This window comes from Natator depressus, chromosome 1, assembly GCF_965152275.1.
Source record: "Natator depressus isolate rNatDep1 chromosome 1, rNatDep2.hap1, whole genome shotgun sequence".
In the NCBI taxonomy this organism is placed as follows: Eukaryota; Metazoa; Chordata; order Testudines; family Cheloniidae; genus Natator; species Natator depressus.
In genome coordinates, this window is record NC_134234.1 from 112815434 (window position 1) to 112836039 (window position 20606).

The following is a 20606-nucleotide window of genomic DNA, read 5'->3' on the forward strand; positions in this document are numbered from 1 at the left end:
ATAGTCCAATAAAGCAGTGGTTCTCAAAGCCAGTCCGCCGCTTGTTCAGGGAAAGCCCGTGGCGCGCCGGACCGGTTTGTTTACCTGCTGCATCCGCAGGTTTGGCCAATCGCGGCTCCTACTGGCCACGGTACGCCGGTCCAGGCCAATGGGGGCTGCGGGAAGGATGGCCAGCACGTCCCTTGGCCCACGCCGCTTCCCGCAGCCCCCATTGGCCTGGAGCAGCGAACCTCATTGGTCAGTGGGAGCCGCGATCGGCCGAACCTGCGGACGCGGCAGGTAAACAAACCGGTCCGGCGTGCCAGGGGCTTTCCCTGAACAAGCAGCAGACCGGCTTTGAGAACCACTGCAATAAAGGATATTCTCTCACTCGCCTTGTCTCTGTACTACTATATGGCAGTAATACCCAAAATGTGCTGAGAGACATATGAAAACATAGGAAGAAACAATCCCTCCCCTGAAAAACTGCACATGTTCATATCTGAAGTCTTTCCCTATCCTTCTTCAGCAAAGATTTATTAGCTTTAATAGCAGGTGCTGGATTGAGGTTTCCTATTGAGAAGACTTCATTATTTTTAGTAAATATATTTCATTACATTGACTAGGATACTATGCAGTATTATCATGAATAATTAAAATTTAAGCATCAGTTGAAAAATAAATGAACTAAGTACATGTTTGTGATGCATAAATTCTGTTTATTTTCCTTTATTTGTTCATTTATTCGCTAGTTCACAAGTTCAGTGATTCTTAACAGGTTTGCCAGTCACTAGTGCAAACTAGCAAGGTTCTGCTGTACTTCCTCATGTGCAGGTGTGAAAGCACAAACCGAATGCTCCTTTACCTGCTCTGCTCCTACACTGCATACTGTACTGTTACACAGCAGAGCTGTATATTGAAAAACTGAATACAGAATGTATTACTGAAAGCTGAGGGCTGAATGTAAAACTGAGGATTAGAATAATACTCTAAGTGAGTGGTCACCAACCAGTCGATCATGATCCACTGGTCGATCTTGGAGACTCTCCCAGCTGATCGCAATCTCCGGCCACTAAAAGTCCGGCTGTGTGGTGCAGTGGGCTACTGCTAAGGCACGCTCTCTGCCTTCCCCGGCCCCCCGCCGCTCCCGGAAGCAGCCAGTGCAGTCCGCCCCGCAGAGGTGTGGAGGGGCAGGGGTCTGTGCACGCTGCTCTTGCCTGCAAGCACTGTCCCCGCAGCTTCCATTGGGCGGGAACGGGGAACTGCAGCCAGTGGGAACTGCAGGGACAGTGCCGGCAGAGAGGGGCAACGCACAGAGCCACGTGCCTCCCCAGGGGTCAGGGGTGCATTGGCCCCTTCCAGGAGCGGCATGGGGCTGGGGCAGGCAGAGAGCCTGCCTTGCTTAGCCCTGCTGCACTGCTGCCTGGGAGCCGCCTGAGGTAAGTGCTGCCCAGCGGGAGCCCACACCAACCCCCAGCCCTGAGCCCCCTCCTGGAGCTAGCCCCCTATAGCCCCTCCTGCACCCTGTACCCCCTCCTGCACCCCAACACTCTGCCCCAGCCCAGAGCCCCCCTCCTGCACCCAAACTCCCTCCCAGAGCTTGCACCCCTCGCCCCCTCCGGCACCCCAACCTCCTGCCCCAGGCTCAGCCCGGAGCCCACTCCCACACTCTGAATCCCTCGGCCCCAGCCCAGAGCCCGTACCCCCTCCCGAACCCCAACCCCCTGCCCCAGCCTGATGAAAGTGAGTGAGGGTGGGGGGGAGCAAGCAACGGAGGGGAGAGGGGGATGGAGTGAACAGGGCAGGGCTTCAGGGAAAGGGTGGGGCCTCAGGGAATGGGTGGGGTAGATCCTGGGTTGAACTTAAATTCAAAAAGTGATCTTGTGCATAAAAAGGTTGAAGACCACTGCTCTACACTACCTTACACCCGCCACCCAACTCTGTGTAGGGGATGTGCCAGGGTCAGGCTAGAATTCCTTATTATTCTAGACTGGCAGAACACTTCTTGGGACCACTACCAGATGGCACAATTTGAGCTGCTCTGAGGCTGCTGTAAATTTACACCAGGGGCTTAACTGGACCCTGGCTAACCTCAGGTCCAAGAGAGATGTGAAGGTGGCATAATGATATTTCTGTCTCCTCTCCCCACTTGGATCTTTTGACAACCGCAGTTTAGGTAAACATGAGAATCTGGCCCAGAATTTGACTACAATGCTCGTATATACAAAATATTTTGTGTACGTAATTACTGAAGAATTCCAGGAGAAACTAAGAGCAGGATGCCATAAGGGATAAATAAAACCAGAGATTCTTTGTGAAAGATCTGCGTTAGCCAATGCAAATTATTGGGCTCAATAAATAGGTAACTAGGTGAAATTTAATGGCCTGTGATATAAAGGAAGTCAGGCTTGGTGATCTAATGGCTCCTTCTGGTCTTAAACTCTATGAATCTATTCATTCCTCATATTCATAAAAATAAGTGTAGGTTATTTTCTGTAAACTTGGTCTAATAAATTGCACTGCTCAGAACATTCTTGAGCTCCTGCTGCTGTATGAATAAATTTCACAGTGGTTCATCAGTGAGCTTTACATTAAATGTTAATGGCCAAATTTTACCCATGCACAGCTCGCATTGAGTTGAGTGGGAGCCAGATTTCCCCCACGTGAGGGGGAAAGTTTAGTTCATAGGCACAGCTTGAGTCCTTTGTTGAAGGCACAGGGACTCTGCGCCTTGCAATGTAAGGGCCTCAACTAGGTGAAAATCTGAGAGAACAAGGGAATGAGGAAATACCTTTTATTGGACCAATTTTGGTGGTGAGAGAGACAACCTCTGTGCAAGCTTGAACGCTTGTCTCTCTCACCAGCAGAAGTTGGTCCCATAAAAGATATTTTCTCATTCACCTTCTGTCTCTGATATCCTGGGATCAGCGCAGCTACAACAACACTGCATACAACAGTGAAAATCTAAAACAGATGGGAGGTAGTGCTGATTATACTAGGTCAACACTATGAAATTCTCTCAAGCTTTCCACAGCAGTTTGGAAAAGAAGAGTAAAATCTTCCAATCAGACAGATGAGCCAAATAGTGGATATAGACCAGTTTGGATCTCTCTCTTTACTTGTCAGATAGGTTTTACAGAGGTGGGGCATTCCAGACTTATGAGGACTTACACTGCTCAGATACCTAGTCATTGTTCATCCAGAATCTATGGCTAAATATAAGCTGTAGGCTGTATGTCAAATGTCAAACACAGGCTTCAGAGTGTATCCTCCTCGCCTGGGCCTAATGTTGCCTGATGGACATTTATTATGAAAAATCAGGGCCACAAAAACTAAACGTGAAATATTGAAAAGTAAATTATTCAAGATAATGTTTTTTCAAGATCACTATGTATCATACATAGATTAAAATTCCTGGAGCTCTTCTTCTGGACCCTCTGTCCAGTCATTTTGATTGTGCTTATAAGAAGCTAGACTTCATAGAAGCATGAAACAGAGGGTTTTTTGGTGGCATGTGCATCTGTGTTGGAGGAACTCTGTGTCACTGCATGTATATCCTTAAATTCTACTTAAAGACATCATTGAAGTGCCGTGAACATTGTTGGCACTAAAACAACAATTTCAAATCCATGCAATGGATAGTATATTTTTGAAGGTAGTTTGGTACTTGAGAAGCATGAAGGACATATAGTCTTCTTACCAGAACAGGTACAGTATGGTCAATGGCAGGGGTGAGCAAGCCTCCCAACACTTGGCTCTGCCAATGTGTTTTAGCTGTGACCATGAAGGACCACCTTTAGAGGCCAGAGGGTAGTTGAGTCTTCATGCTTTTTCAGTTGTTCACCTTCCAGCTAAGAGCTTTTCTACACATGGAGCCATTCAGGAATAAAAAGGCATATTTATTCCAGAATAAGAGTGTCTACACATGGAGTATCCCACTTTAAATTCACAGTCTACCTTATTCTGGAATAACTTCCATGTGTAGATAAGCCTAGATGGCAGGATGTCAGAGGCTGGGACATGACCACGCTGAACTTAATGGAGGAAGACGTCATGGACAAGAATGAATGGTGGTGCGGTACTTGTCCTTGTTTCTGTAAAGATGCTTTGTGAGAAGGAGGAGAAGAAGAATTAACAGAGGTAGGCAGTGGGGTAGATTCACAAAAGGATTTAGGTGTTGAGACATTCAGCATCCCAATGTCTAACTTTCAGGTGCTTAGAAACTCACTGAGATTCACAAAGCTAGAGGTAGGCACTCAGGCTTCTAACGAAGGGACGGTGACAGGTACCTAAGAATGGGATTCACAAAAGCCAACGTGCTAGGCAGTTTCCCACCTAAGCTAGCCAATGGGAGATGCCAAGGAGATGGGTGTATGCTAAATTCTGCCTCTCTCAGGAAGTTGGGTGCCTGAATCAGGGCTGGAGGGAGGGAACTACCTCTGCTTGGGATTCTCAGCTGTGACCTTTTTTTGGAGGAAAAGGTCAACCTCACTTACCTGAGAGGTGGCAGATTCCTGTTCAAATCCCTTCTTTCCCTTATCCCAAGTGAGTACCCTAACCACTGCGGTAAAAGTTCTGAGGGAGGTCATCCTCCTTCTTTCCTCCTATGCGTTCAGCCATTTTGTATGGAATTAGGTGTGGTCTGGGCACATTTACCAGACCAGGCCCCGGAGGCAAGTTAGGCAGAGGAATTCTCTGTCTTCTCCAAGTTCGTGCATTGCATTGGGGCTTAGGCAGGAGATAGGTATCTGGATGCTGAGAGTGAGGCAGCAATACATATTCAGAGAGACAGAAACATAGGTGCCTAGGAAACTTTTACAGCTGGGGTAGTCAATAAGTGGACCGTGGTCCATATTTGGACCGCCAGATGCTTTTGAATGGACCCTGAAATCTTTTTTATTTACTTATTATTACCATTATTATTCTTTTTATTATTTTCTCTGGAATCTAGACCTTGACCAAGAAATTTGGAACTTGATAAAAAATAATTGACTACCCCTGTTTTACAGAATAAAGTTTAGGAGCCTACAGGATTCGACAGAAGCTGATCAGGGGGTTTGTGAATACCAGTGGAGCTAAAATCTGTGATTTAAGCATCTAACGTGGCAGTTAGACATCTCAGTTCCTTTGCGAATCTAGCCCTAAGAACTATTCAAGAGAGGAGGACCCGGAAAAGAAGATGGAGGATGGGCAGGCTGGGGCAAGGTTTGAGCAGTGGAAACCTAACACTTTTAGCTTCCAGGAGATCCCTCTCTGTGTAGATATTGTAAAGGGACTCCACCCTTTATGGGGATATATAATTTAGGGTGTGTTCAGGGTGAATGTATCATCTGTTTTCTATGGAAAGAAGGTGACCCCGCCCCTGAGATGAAGGGGAAGTGCAAGTTGGAGGAGAAGGGAACGTTTGAGGGACAAAGGCAGGCCAGTGTGGAGTCTGAGCGAGAGAGTCTGTGAGTAAACTGAGAAAAACTGGGAGTGACTGAGAGAAACCGAGAGTAAGTGGAGAGACTGAGTTTTGAGCAGGACAGACCGCAGATGAGGGTCTCTTTAGTTTAAGGCTGGCTGGTCAAGTCAGTCCATGTGTGATGGTGTGTTCCTGAGCATTCGTTCCTGTTTGTTCCTGAGCATCGGTTCCAGTCATCTCCTATCATTGAGTCATGTTGTCCCAGACATCCAGAACAGGAGAACCAAAGGTCCTTCAGATCCAGTGGGTCTGGTCTAGTGCTCAGCAACCCTCCCCCGACCCCCCCCCCCCACCGCAAGCATCCCTGGAGTTGAATCCATCTCTTCAGGAAGTCACAAGGGTGCTTGAAACTCAAAGACAGACTTGGGTGTTAGCACCCAGTGAGAAATTTGGGGAAAGAGGAACCTTGAACAAACTTATGATGACCTATAAGATAACAGCCTGTGCATATAGAGATAGATATAGATTTATTTATTTATTTAGAGAGTTATCGTTAGTTAAGTACACTTAGTAGTAAGTGAGAGTGTGTGTATGTGTATTTGAACCATTAATTTTTTTTTATTATATATATTCATCTATTTAATGTTGTTGTAGGTCGGTGGAATCCTGTTCCATTTGTTCTGGTTTAAATAAAATCCTTGTTTTTTGTTTGTTTGTTTTTTCTTTTTTTGGACAACCAGCTGTATTACCGTGGATACTTTTTATCACAGTGTAACACACACACACCCCAGCTCTCTCCTGCCGGGTAATTATTATATCGCCACTGTGACGGACCATTACTAAATAAATCTTGGCCGGTGGTTTTGGGATGGGGTGACCCTCAGATATAGTTCAAATTATAACACAATAAGCCTACTCTGAGAGATCTGTTTACAGGAGCGTAAGGGATTGGGTCGGGGGAGAGAGAGGAGAAGAGAACTTCAAATGTATCTAACATCTGCTAGCTGATATGAAGGACAGAATCCCAAGCAGGGCCCAGGGGCAGCATCTGGGAATAGGGGTTGTCTTTGGGCTTGAAGCAAACTGCCCACCAGCTGCGTGTCTTCGCTTCCCCTTCCCTTCATGAGGAAAACGTCTTAAGCAGAATTTGCTTATCCTTGTTACTTAAAGGTGATTAGAGAGACATGTTCAAGTGAAGCGAATGGTATTTCATAGATCTACTTATTGGCTGAAAACCAAAAAGACACAACATTTGAAACACGTGCTAACAAATGTTGCATGAAACTGGAGAATTTTACCTGTTGGGATAATAGGAGAAGGGGAATATATTCTACGTAAACTGACTGGCTTCCGACTTCAGTCATTATTTAAATTGAGCCTTTCCTCGAGAGGTAGAGGCACACAAACAGCCTCGATCAAAAGTTGTTGCTGTTTGTATTAATGTAGTTCCTGAGAGCCCTAAATCACAGACACAGACCCCACTATGTTAGGTGCTGTACAAACACAGAACAAAAAGACAGTCAAAGAGCTTACAATTTAAGGCTTTAGAAGAAATATATTTACTGTTTAACAGATCTTCTGCACTGGCTTATGGATCTAAAAATACACCTGGGACCTGATTCTGGTCTCAGTTATACTGGTGTAAATCAGGAGTAAATTATAGAATTACTGAGGTGCAAAACTAGCATGGGAACAGTTAGGACCCTTCTTTTAAATTTCACAGCAAAAGTGACTAACCAGGCTAATTTTGCAGTCCAGAAAGACTTGCTTACACCAGTTTTTCACCAATATAATGCCATTGTTTTCAAAGGGCCTGTCATAAATATAAAGGGAAGGGTAAACACCTTTAAATCCCTCCTGGCCAGAGGAAAAACCCTTTCACCTGTAAAGGGCTAAGAAGCTAAGACAACCTCGCTGGCACCTGACCAAAATGACCAATGAGGAGACAAGATACTTTCAAAGCTAGAGGGCGGGGAAACAAAAAGTTCTCTCTCTCTGTGTTGTCTTTTGCCGGGACCAGAGCAGGAATGCAGGTCAGAACTCCTGTAAAGGGTTAATAAGCAATCTAGTTAGATATGCATTAGATTCTGTTTTGTTTAAATGGCTGATAAAATAGGTTGTGCTGAATGGAATGTATATTCCTGTTTTTGTGTCTTTCTGTAACTTAAGTTTTTGCCTAGAGGGATTCTCTATGTTTTGAATCTGATTACCCTGTAAGGTATTTACCATCCTGATTTTACAGAGGTGATTCTTTTACTTTTTCTTTAATTAAAATTCTTCTTTTAAGAACCTGATTGATTTTTCATTGTTCTTAAGATCCAAGGGTTTGGGTCTGTGCTCACCTATGCAAATTGGTGAGGATTTTTGTCAAGCCTTCCCCAGGAAAGGAGGTGTAGGGCTTGGGGGGATTTTGGGAGGAAAGACGTTTCCAAGTGGGCTCTTTCCCTGTTGTTTTTGTTAGACGCTTGGTGGTGGCAGCAATAAGGTCCAGGGACAAAAGGTAAAATAGTTTGTACCTTGGGGAAGTTTTAACCTAAGCTGGTAAAAATAAGCTTAGGGGGGTTTTTCATGCAGGTCCCCACATCTGTCCCCTAGAGTTCAGAGAGGGGAAGAAACCTTGACAGGGCCTGATTCTGTACTGCCTTGCATATTGCATATTCACATGTATGCAAAGTGAATATAAAGTGCTAAAAGTTCAGAATGGCAATGTTTTATATCTACGGCATGCACGTGTAAATGACTATACAATGTGCAAGGCAGGAGAGAATCAGACTCATAATCTTCATTTAATTTACAAGGTTCCTCACACTGTTTGAATGATGATAATGCTTAGACCTCCTGCATAGCTGCAAAGTTTCCAAACAGGTAGAATTCATGGCCAAGTCCGGTGGTTAGTATCAGATTACATACAGAAGAAAAGATCTGTTGATCTAAAGTTGGTCTAAAGTAGTAAATCACTGAGCTATGCACACAACAGTGCCAGAATGGAGAAAATGCATTAATACCACATTATTTTGTTTTATAAAGCCAAACAAAACATCTAGCTAGTGTTGGTTGGCTTGTCATCAGCAATGTTGGCATGTTAAAGTCTGTAGTCTTTTTTAAATATGCAAAAGAAAAATGAATATATGTCATTCTAGAAAACTTCAATTTTTGATTATACTTATCTAAAATGGGCCAAACTGATTTTATTCTTTAGTTTGGCAATCTTTCCCGCAGGATGAAATCTTTCATTCCAACTTTCAGCCCAGACGAAGTAAGTTTGTAAGGAAGACTGTATATACATATGTGCATGTGTGTGTATATAAATAAAACATTAATTATAATGGTGAAGACTCAAATGCTCTTTATAGTTCAATAAATTACATTATACAGTTAAAGAAGGATCAATTGAATTTACTTCTTGTGTGAGTAGTCCCTTATACTGCTAAAGATATGCTTGTGTAAGGCAAGTATTATTTAGCCTAAAGATAGAACTAAGAAATGAGAATTATTTTTACCACACTTCATATTTTTAACGTTCATTTTAAAACAAGGTCTTGTTTCCTTTCTAGTACCAATGGAAAACGGCAAGTTTAAATGTGAATATAATTGAAATCCAAGATTTAAAAAAAACAAAGTGCTACAGTTCATACATTACTGGAGTATACAATAGAGATTTATTCTGGAGGTGTAGAATTTACCATTATATTCTGACAGTTTAAAGGAAGGAAAAATGTCAAGAGCATTATAGACTTCAAATGGAAAATCAAACTCTTCAAACCATTCCTGCTTAGATAACAGATGTGAGTTTGGGCTAAGTTTTTGTAATAATGTTTAAATAACTTTTGGAACCATGATTACTGTGTTCATATGATTGTGAGCATAAACATTTCCCTCTTCCAGGAAGCAATTTAGAGTTCTATTTTGTGCTGCGATAACTGCTGTGTTAAGTTAGAGTCATACAGCGACTACAAACCTTTATAGAGCAAAGAAAAGAAGCCTTTTATTTTAACCTGGCTGAAAGCAGAAATAAAATGAGCTGTTGCATACCGTGTAGAACTGCACAAAGACTTAAAACATTTTTTCTGGTGAGTCGTCACTGTGGTTTGTATGATTTGGTGAGACTGCAAATTGTTCATCCTGTCAAGCTTAAAACAAACAAACTCAAAACACTTCCTTTCTTTTGTTAAATGATGTGTTTCTGCAGAAACACATATCTAAAGCTATCCCTAAAAAAATATGCTGGTTGAGTATTTTCCTTTTCTTGAATGGGCCATTTATTTCCCTCCCTCTATATTTCTAGCTGCAATGCTATAGAAGATTCCTGTAGTCATGCTTGGTTAAGCCTGAGGTCAGAATACAGGAGCATGCCGCTTTGAACTGCGGTTTTGCAGGAGAAAAGAAATTCATTAACTTCTCTAAATTGAAAGGAGTGGGCAGGGGGAATCAGTTTCACAGAAAATCAGAGAGGATTGAAAATGGGTACAGTTTCCTGCTTGTGTTCTAAATGATTGGTCACACCGTGCCAATGCACTTGTATTTTAGAATTTCCTCTCTCATCAACAGTTACTACTGTGTGTCAAATAACACTCCTATGAGGCTTATGATAAAAAGTATGCATTCTGTTTCAAATACAGACCAACAAGTCCATCACAGAACTCAGAGCAAGGAGGAAATCTGATTTAATAGAATAGTAGAAATAAAAGGGGCATGCTTTACCCACCAGGCCCAGTGATTTCTCCCTTCCTCATACACATGGGCTGTGGGGACCAGTGAAGCACCTCCTTGGGATTGAGCCAGCCCTTTGGGAGTGGCAGGGAGACGCATAGCTAGAGTCCTGCAATTCACCCAGACTGTAATGTGGGGATTCCTAAGGCATCAGTGGCCTCCTTTTCCCAAACGACATAAGCTAAAGGAAAGCAGAGTAGGACACACATGGGTGAAGCCAGCCTTGCTCCAGAGCAGCAGGAACTCCCCCAGTGCAACTGGTGGCGGCAGCAGGACAGGAAGAAGCCCAGCAGAGACACATCATGCCCTTCTCCCATCCCCAGGTGTCACACTTCCTGGATGTGGGCTGTTTTTTTTTTTTTTTCCCAGCTGAAACTGTGAACGCTTTCTGTCTCATTGGCTGCCTGTTTCACAGTCTGTGTGCCGCCAGCTTCACTCTGTGCTGTTCTCTAGCTCAGGGGTTCTCAAACTTCATTGCACCGCGACCCCTTTCCAACAACAAAAGTTACTACACGACCCCAGGAGGAGGGACAGAGACCGAGACCGCCACCCCGGGCAGGGGGCCCAAAGCCAAAGCCCAAGGGCTTCAGCCCCAGGCAGGGGGCCTGTAACCTGAGCCCCGCCACCCAGGGCTGAAGCCCTCTGGCTTCGGCCCCGGCCCTGAGTGATGGGGCTGGGGCTTGGGCTTTGGCCCGGCCCCAGGCGCTGGAGCTCGAGCTTTGATCCCGGGCCCCAGCAAGTCTAATGCCAGCCTTGGCGACCCCATTAAAATGCTCTACTCTAGCCCTTCCTTCCTTCTGTCCTCTCTCTGACCCTCAATATCCCCTTTCCTTCCTCTTTTCCTATTCCTTTCATCTGAGTTCCCTCCTTCCTGCCATTCTCTCTCACTTTACTGTGGTCCCTCTCAATAAAAAGAACAATATAACTGAATAAATAGAAGAAGAGCTAACAAAGCACACACCCATCAACACAATTGCTTTACTTGTATGTTTCACCCTTATCCCCATCTTTTGTTTAGTTTGCCTTTTAGGTTTATGATCTTTGGGGCAGGGACTGCACGTAGATAATTAGGTATGTACAGCTCCTGGCTCAATGGGACCCTGATGCTAATCAGAGCTGTTGGGCACTATTACACTATAAATAAACGTTAACAATAATCTCTATTCCAATTCATGATAGGCGAAGGGAAATAAAAAATGTCAGACTAGAGCAAATTGAAACAAAATAACATGCTACTTTAGGGCCTGAGATCAGTGAGACTGGACTGTTTATGTGTAAATACTACTCACATGAGTGAGAGTTGCAGGTTTGGGCCCTTACCAGGTACTGTTGTGACAAGCTGAGAAATGGATCTCTTTCAGGACTGTGTGTAACAGTGTGGTAATGCTGAAGTTCATTTCTAGAAGTTAATCAATCTAGAAGTCTAGATTTCTAGAGGTAACTGACACTTTCAGCAGCTGTATATTGCTAACACATACTGATAGTTTCTGTTGATTAGACAAATAACATGCTGTTTTTTAGAAACATCAGTAGGTACTATTATATACTATATAATGTTTTCCAGGAAGCCTATTTGAAATGAGGATGATCTATATAATATCTCAGCTGATTTTTGGCTCTTCTCTGTATTCTTTGTACTGTTGTGGCATCAGGACGAGGATGGAAAGCTGGTTTAAACAGCCAGTTGGGGATTCTACTTGTGGAACCCACGGGTGGTGTAAAGCTGCCAATTCAATACAGTTGACTTATCTGGTAAATATGAGGCTGTCCAAGAGCGATTCATTAATTAGAAGGCCTAATTATAGCCAATAGACAAGTTCCTATGCCATAAACAAACCAATATATATATTTGGCAGACACCATCTGCAGGGGTCTGTCAGTTTTGCTGCATACTGTACAGGCCTATGTAGCAATAGTGAGATAATGCTAAAAAATAAGGGTGCGTGGCGTTTACCCTAGAATTGCAGCCTCCAGCTGTCTTGACTCGTGACAGAGGTTTCTTAATACCATGGAATTAGTTGACTAAAGCAGCACATCCTATCTACTCGGGCTACGTAAGGTTTCCGTGAAATAAACTCTAGTCTGATTTCCAGCACCCTGGGAATGTCTGCCTGCAACTAACATTCAGTATCCCAAATAACCCCAAGGTGACCTGCTCTTTGTAAAACTGCAGCCAAGAAAAACCCTGTTTAACATAACAGTGCAAAACTTAGAACATCAACTTGAACCATGCCGACCTCTTAGCTGCTAGGGTCTATGCAGATTAATTTAACAATAGGCAGCCTTGAAAGGGAGGAATGTTCCAAAGGGATCTCCTTCACCCATCTCTTCTCAGTTTAATAAATAGTCAGGAGGCCTGGCTTAGAAAAACTGAAAGTGCTCCTTTTTACGAAACAATGGGAGTTACAGCAGAGAGGCAGCACACCAGTCACTTGAATCTTAGCAGAACAAAGTTACGCCTCCCATAGACTGCTGCTTTCATTGGAAGAATGGTGCTTGATTTAATTTTGATTGAGAATTAGGGTCATTTTCTGGAAATTTAAAAAATATACATGGTTTTGCCTTTTGCTGTCCATACATTGTTAGTATTTTATTAAATCAATAAATGACCCTCTGACCGAGATATAGTTTCAACTGGCTTTTCTGCAAGCAAACTGGCTGAAGACAAAAACTCTCCAGACAGGAGTTGGAGCTTAGACATCAGCTAATGCTTAGAAGTGTCCACTGCTCAGGAGAGATGCAGCAAGATAAGATCTTGAGCTACAGGGCTGCCAAAGGGACACTATTACCTTTGCTGAAGAAGATACTATCTTATCTTCAACTATATTCTCCATTGTGCCAGCCTTGCTCAGTGTGGGTAGCCTCTTAATACCCAAGTAGTCTCACTGTGTGTAAGTAAGGGGGTAGGTAAATCTGGGGTGGCACATTTAGAACTTATTGGACCAAGGAGAAGACATGGAGACTGGTCTAGATTTCCTTTTATAGTCTGAGATTTGCATCATGAGCTAGCTGCCTGGACAGAAGTACTGGAAATCCACGGAAGTCCTTAGTCCGATTAATTCGTATACTATGAGCTTGGTGTTATTTTTCTGTCTTTACTAAACATCTTTTGTTTCCTATGCAGCATTTTTGTCATCTCAACAATTGGCATGTTCATTTTCAAGAAACAAAAATCATTCAGCCCCAGTTATGAGCCTCAGAGCTGCTCACAGAGAGACCCCCTCCATGTGTGACTGTTCCACCCCTTCTACTCTGGAAAATGTGTGTGGGGGAGGGAGGGGTCCTGGACAAATCTGCACTGCCTTACTTCCTTACCTCCCCAAGACCTCACAAAGCCTGGATCTGTGAGATGGGAGGGGATTTGCTAGGAGTGGAGAGTTGGTAGCTGCATGCTTGGTGGAGGGGGCCAGGTCAGACGGATGGCTCTCTGGACTTGCAAGTATTCCTTGGGGCTATATTACTTGTGTCATGTGGCTCCCCTTTTAACTGGGGTAGTGGTGGCCAGGAGTCAACGCTAACTGTGGGGGAATGGGGTGTATATGTGGCCTTATTGGAAGCCCAGAGTTGGTGAAGAAGCACAGAGACTAACCTGGATGGCCCAGGTGTCCATGAGATCCCTGGTATCCTTCATGTTTGGGGCCTGACCTCCTGTTCCATGGGATAAAAACTTTGCAAAGGATCTTATACATCCAAAGGCTGTTCTGTAAATTGTTGATGTTTTACTAAGGTTTCTGATTTAATCTTGATGTGTCACTACTTCTGTTTGCATTGTTAACAACTATACAGCCGTATAAATGTCCGTTGCTTTTTGAAAAAAAAAAACAAGCTAACGCCTACCAAAACTGTTCTGCCTCTTACAGTCTTCTGGTAATAAAATGTAGTGAAAATGAGAAATATGTAAGATTTCATGCTGGATTATTTTTAAATAGATGTGTTTCACAAATCAGTGGAAAATGTTAGTGCCTTCTTCCTCAATGACTTAAGCCTCTGAAAACTGGACTGTTAGAAGGGTTGTGAAAGATACTTCCTTTGTGAAACTTACATGAAATGTATAGAGACAAAAAGTGGGTGAGGTAGTATCTTTTACTGGACCAATTTCTACTGGTGAGACAGCTGTCTGATCTTAAACAGAGCTCTGAGACCGGAAGCAAAGCTCTGTGTAAGCCTTAAAGCTTGTCTCTTTCACCAAAGTTGGACCAATAAAAGACATTATCTCACCCCCCCATTCATCTCTCTAATATTCTGGGACCAACACTGCAAACATGAAATGTATACTTAGCTAGAGGAACACCTGAATGAGCAAAGGGTAACTTATCATGTGTGCTGTCCGGAAGGCAGTCATTGAAAAGCGGAGGGTGGATGGAAACCAGCAGGGAAAATGATAAAAAGGGATGAGAGTGGTTCAGACAGGCAAAGAATGCTGATTAACAAATGCAAATCATTTGAACGCTGAGTGGGCAGGTTAGAATAACGTCAGTGCAGATCTAAGTTACACAACAATCATACTGTAAGCAGTCTCCTGACAGAAGTAGCCTTGAGCCTTTTAAAAGTGGAAACAGCACTCGTGAACATACTGAAGAGACTCATCTTGCACCGACAGAGTGGGGGAGTAGGAAATGGGTCAGTTTGCATAATAGGTATTTTTCCAGGTGTTTTGTATAACCCAAGCTGAGTGTTTGCAGCGCATGGGAATTATCTGTTCACTGTTACACTGATTAATTTCTTCTGTGTATTAGAAGTAAGTTTGTTTGCAGTGAAACTTGGCCACTCAGCTATGACACTGTGATATTGTGTCTCTACTTGGACATTTGTAAGGCCCCAAGTCAGCTGCTCTTTTGCTGCTCGAGGCTTTGCCTAGACTAGAAAAATAGGAAATAGCTTTACTACACAGTTAACTTGGGTGATTGGCACCCCCGGGTCTTAGCATCTGCAAAGCCCCACTTGCATTACTGCATCCTCCCCATGTGTGTCTGGATGTATGGGCTGATCCTCTGCCCCATCCTGCCATAATATGCTCTTCTGTTGCTGGTCAGCTCAGTGGTAAAGAGCATCCCAATGTCTGTGACAAGCCATCAGCCCTGCAATGTATCTTCCTTGGAGTAAAGTCCTGTCACTCAGATTTTACTTCATATTTCCAGGATTTTGTCCCTAAAAGTCCTCCACAATCCCAGCATTGTGGGTAAAGTGCAAATTTCCGAGCCTATACCTGATTTTTTTTGTAAAAAAAAAGTGTTGCTATCCTTGAGCTGCATATTTAGTGGCTTGTCCGATTTTGTCTGCATATTTAGTGGCTTGTCTAAAAGTTCGCTCTTTTAGAAATTGGCTAACTCTTGGCATACAAAAATCCACTGTGTTCTTTCCACTAATACCACAGAATGTGTTGTACAGGGGATGTGAAAAAGACAGTTGTTTTGCATATAAAGGGCCTGATATTCTGCTGGACTACACCGGTTTTAAAGCCATTGGGCCAGATAAGATGGTTCAGATGGTGCAATGACGCAACACCAATTTACACCAGCTGAGGAAAATTTCAGTAGCAATACATCAATGTAAAACCAGTGCAACATTGGATAATCAGGCCATAGAAGTAGTAGTGTAAGCATGAGGTGACACAGCTGAAATAGACATACACTGTGCTCGATGTTATTCTATGACAAATGAAATTTGTCCTTCAAAATACAAATGTGCCGCCAGCATATTACTACATGCAGCCGATTTCTGTTTCTGTAGGAGTAGTGGGCCTAATTCTCCTTTCACTTGTGCTGGCTTTCCTCCAGTGTTACACCATTGACATCACATGAGTTATTTCTGATTTATACCTGTGTGAGAGAAGAATTGGGCTCAAAGTCTGCAGTAAGACCCATCCATATTTGAAATTCATGCTGAGGTTACACAGTTATCCACAGCACAGCCTGAGGCTAATATGTTGCTGAATAGTTTGTAGAACAACTTGCAGCGGTGTGTACATCCACTTGCATAATTTAACCATATAAAATGGAGGTATCCCATGTAAATGAATAAGGCCCCATCCCAGCCTGCCTCCCCTCACTAGCTCCTATGCACAGCAAGGCTCTGTGCCATGTAGAGGCCATGTGTACTGTCTATGTAACTCCTTGACATTTATACAGAAGAATCATAGTGGTTTGACTGCACATAACCTTCCATGGCCACAGAGGAGGGAGCTGGACTTTCTCCATAATGCACATTATTAAGTTTGGTGTATTGGGTACAGCAGAAGCCGACAAGTAAATGACCTCCTCCAAAGCAGGTTCCAATGTTGCTCTATAAACTGGCCACCAGAGACGACTTCTGTAGCCAGCAGCTGTCACCATGTGGATGGAGACAGTGTGTCACCTATATGGTGTCCCTGAGTGCCTATGTTTTTCTTCCCCTGAGACTCCCACGCTGCTGTGTATGCACTGAGCCTACTCTTCCCAGAACTTGTTAATATACTTCTACGTTTTCTCTGTTTTCAGAACAGCTCTTGATTAATATTTGATATTTTTTTCAGGTTTCATTCCCCTTCACCAATACTTCAAGGCACAGAGGAGTTGGTACAGGCATTGCCATGAAACCTAACTTGAAGCAATGGAAACAACTAATGCTGTTTGGGCTATTTGCATGGGGTCTCCTTTTCTTGGTGATCTTCATCTATTTTACAGATAGCAACGCTGCTGAACCAGTTCCAAGTTCCTTCTCTTACACTGAGACGAAGAGGCTCGTGCCCATTCAGGGCAAGCAGAGAGTTATTATGGGAGCAATACATGACCCATCATCCTCCGAAACCATAGATAGGAACGAGGTGCTTCTTAACGAAGAGCTCTTAGATTCATTTAATTTGGGGACCGGAAGCATTAAAAAGTGGATTGATCTAGAAGATGGCTTTGAAAATGAAGAAGAGTATTTTCCTTCCCAGATAGGGAGAAAATCAAAAAATGCTTTCTATCAAGGGGATGACAACTATTTATTTGCTGCTGGCCAGCCTCGGCAACACAGCAACATTCAAGAGATAGTGAAATTCATCTCTCCCAATGAGGATGATCAGAAGGAAAATGTTTTACAGGAAAAATGGACCCATGAGAAAAGAACAAAGAAAAGAAACCCAACACACAGGAGAAGCCAGCTGTTTGATGAGTCTGATGATTGGGATGGGTTATATTCCACAATGTCAAAATCCGTCCTTTATAGGCTTTGGAAAGGGGATGTCTCCTCCAAGATGCTGAACCCTCGCCTGCAGAAAGCTATGAAAGACTATCTGAACACCAACAAGCATGGGGTGCGGTTCAAAGGGAAACGAAACTCCAGACTGACAGGAGACCAGCTCATCTGTGAGCTCAAGGACAGGGTGCATGTGAAAACAATAGATGGCAAGGAGGCCCCCTTTTCAGCTCTTGGATGGGAAAAGCACGTTCCTCAAATTCCACTGGGCAAACTGTATCCACATGGCTTCGGAAGCTGTGCCGTAGTTATGTCTGCTGGTGCAATACTGAACTCGTCTCTAGGGGATGAAATAGGTGGGTGAAAATGCTTCTCACTCATAAGTGTGTGTGTTGTGCGTGTGTTCATCTATCAAAGGGTCCATCCTTTTTCAGGGATAGGCCTGATGATCCTTATTCTTCTCTCTCCCCAGCTTTACATCCATATAACTCCATAGACTTCAGTGGAGTATTCCTGTATGAAACCAGTATAACTGAGAGAAGATCAGGCCCATGGTAGTCATTCATTTTAAGAGGGTGACATTTTATTTATTTTATCATGGATTGGGTCACAAAGAATGCATTGAGTTTAATAGAACAGTGACAGTTTTACATATTGGTATGATGCATGTTTACTTCCTTAACAGGTTAGATTTATTCTCAGGCTTTCATTTTTAAAAGATTCATTGTATTTCTGTCTATACATTAGTACATTGTAAGGAAAAGCTTTTGTTTTGTTTGTTGTCTTAGGATTTCTTTACTGATATGACATAATCATAGTATGTTAAAAGGATCAAGAGAAGGAAGAAATGTATGCATCAAATTTCCTCCATTTGCTTCGGGAGGACAAAGAATTATCTGTCCCAACTTTCTATAGAAATCTTTGGATGTACACTAGTAATTCCTCCCATCATCCAGGATTTCTCATCCTCGTATCTGCTTCATCTTACTGCTTTGTCTCTTTGCCACGGGTTTCCCTTAAATCTCTGTGATCTATTAGAACCGCTGTCATTATTAAACTACTCTACTGGGCTTCCAGCACAGCACAAGTGCCCTGCCAGCCTGCAGCTAAAATAAAAACTGAGCAACCCCCAATTTCATGAGAAGTCCCACTGATTTAGAAACCTCTGAGGTGAAATAGCTCAACAATTCCTTCCTCCGACTGTGTGCTGTCACTGAAATGAAGCAAAATCCTTTAGTGTCAGAGTCTCAAACCAGCACAGGTATTTTCAGTGTGGTATTGGGTGCTCACCCTGACATCGTGGTGCCTTTAGTGCCCGTTTGACTCCATGGCACTAAGCATTCCCTCATAACTATTCTGGTCATGGCAGCCTCATGCCACTCACTCCATATTCTTGTGGAGCCTTCATTTTAATTGGGAATGTTCACCTGATGTGTCTCTCCTGAGTGGAAGAGTCCTAATAAAAGTTACAGGTTTGAAATGCCACCATTAGTAAGGCCTTCATCTAACATTTCAAACCCCTCTATCGGAAAAGCCTGTGGGGAAGGAACGGGGGAATGAAAATTAAGGTTCCCCTCAGAAGCCTCCTCCAGAACTTTCTGTCAGGCAGTCGGGGCTTAGCGGAGTGCTTGATCACAGAACCTGTATGTCTTTGGGGATCTGCTGAATGCTAGAGCCACCCATGCAAGGCCTCTGTTCTGCTGCACCAGCTCTAATGCCCACTCCAGCTATTTGGAAATGCTCCACTGGAGTCAGGGTGGGGGATATAACACGCTGCACACATAGCATGTGGTAGAACGGTGATGCTGGCCCTGCCATCAGCCCTTCTGCCCCCAAGGTTCTCCTTCCTGAGGCACAGATTTTCAATCCCGAAGAGAGGCCATCTAGAAAGGGAGAGATCTGCTGATGGAAGGACATGGGGTGCAGCTCCAGGTTGCATGCGCCTTCTCGTAGTTTGTGATACGCATATCAGGGTTGTAACTAGATACTTTTCCAGAAGCAAAAAATTGATAACAGAGGATAACAGGGACTTTTTATTAGTAGCCCTTTAGCTCCCTCTTCTGTGTTCCTATTAGAAATGCTGTCACAGACTTTAATTTGCTTTTTGATTTTTGGACTCTCATCATAGGTGTTTTTGAAGGAAGATAGATGTTGCAACTGTAAACACTTGCATTGCAGGTCATGTTATTTAATGGAAACACAACTGTTTTGGCAGCATCACAGTTTGTTGTGAAGTCATGGGGAGGTTTTATTTTCCCCTTAACATGTGAGCAGCAGTTAGTCATTTTATAGCTTTATCCTGAATACCTCAAAATATTTCACAAGGTTTAAAATCACTTCTCTTAAAAGCAGCTAATGTAAGTGTTAAACTGCACCCCAGTTTACTTTTCTTTTAAAGAAAAGGTTTTTACACATGATATAAAAGCCAGCACTAGTGGATGTTGGAAGTTTTAAGACGCTGTGCTAAAATGTGTTTACAAACACACAGTGAACTGTATAACTCCCCTTGTCACAAGATTGTGGTCAAAACTTTCAAATCTGGACACCTAAAGTTAGGGTCCTAAAATCCATATTTAGGCACCTAAATATAAGGGGCTTAATTTTCAGACGTGCTGAGCCTGCAGCTCCCATTGATGTTTCTGGGGGAAAAAATCAGGTCACTTATGTTTAGGTGGAAGGGGCCAAGATCTTTAGAGCCAGATTATGTGAGGCCATTGCATGGCACACAGGGATGTACAAGAAGCCTCCCCTCCCTGCTTGGTACCAGAAGGAATCATAGAATCATAGAATATTAGGGTTGGAAGGGACCTCAGGAGGTCATCTAGTCCAACCCCCTGCTCAAAGCAGGACCAATCCCCAATTAAATCATCCCAGCCAGGGCTTTGTCAAGCCTGACCTTAAAAACTTCTAAGGAAGGAGATTCTACCACCTCCCTAGGTAACACATTCCAGTGTTTCACCACCCTCTTGGTGAAAAAGTTTTTCCTAATATCCAACCTAAACCTCCCCCACTGCAACTTGAGACCATTACTCCTTGTCCTGTCCTCTTCTACCACTGAGAATAGTCTAGAACCATCCTCTCTGGAACCACCTCTCAGGTAGTTGAAAGTAGCTATCAAATCCCCCCTCATTCTTCTCTTTTGCAGACTAAACAATCCCAGTTCCCTCAGCCTCTCCTCATAAGTCATGTGTTCCAGACCCCTAATCATTTTTGTTGCCCTTCGCTGGACTCTCTCCAATTTATCCACATCCTTCTTGTAGTGTGGGGCCCAAAACTGGACACAGTACTCCAGATGAGGCCTCACCAATGTCGAATAGAGGGGAACGATCACGTCCCTCGATCTGCTCGCTATGCC

General features: G+C 43.5%; 1 protein-coding gene across 4 annotated transcripts in view; it reads left to right on the forward strand.

Annotated features, from left to right (window-relative positions):
• ST6GAL2 (ST6 beta-galactoside alpha-2,6-sialyltransferase 2) overlaps positions 1 to 20606 on the forward strand; it is a 264406-nt gene that overhangs the window by 220165 nt on the left and 23635 nt on the right. For all 4 annotated transcript variants that reach the window (XM_074964472.1, XM_074964497.1, XM_074964487.1 and 1 more), the window contains one exon: positions 16605 to 17607. In XM_074964472.1, coding sequence (XP_074820573.1) covers positions 16662 to 17607 — 946 coding nt within the window. In that variant the 5' untranslated portion in view covers positions 16605 to 16661. The remainder of the gene's footprint in view (positions 1 to 16604; positions 17608 to 20606) is intronic.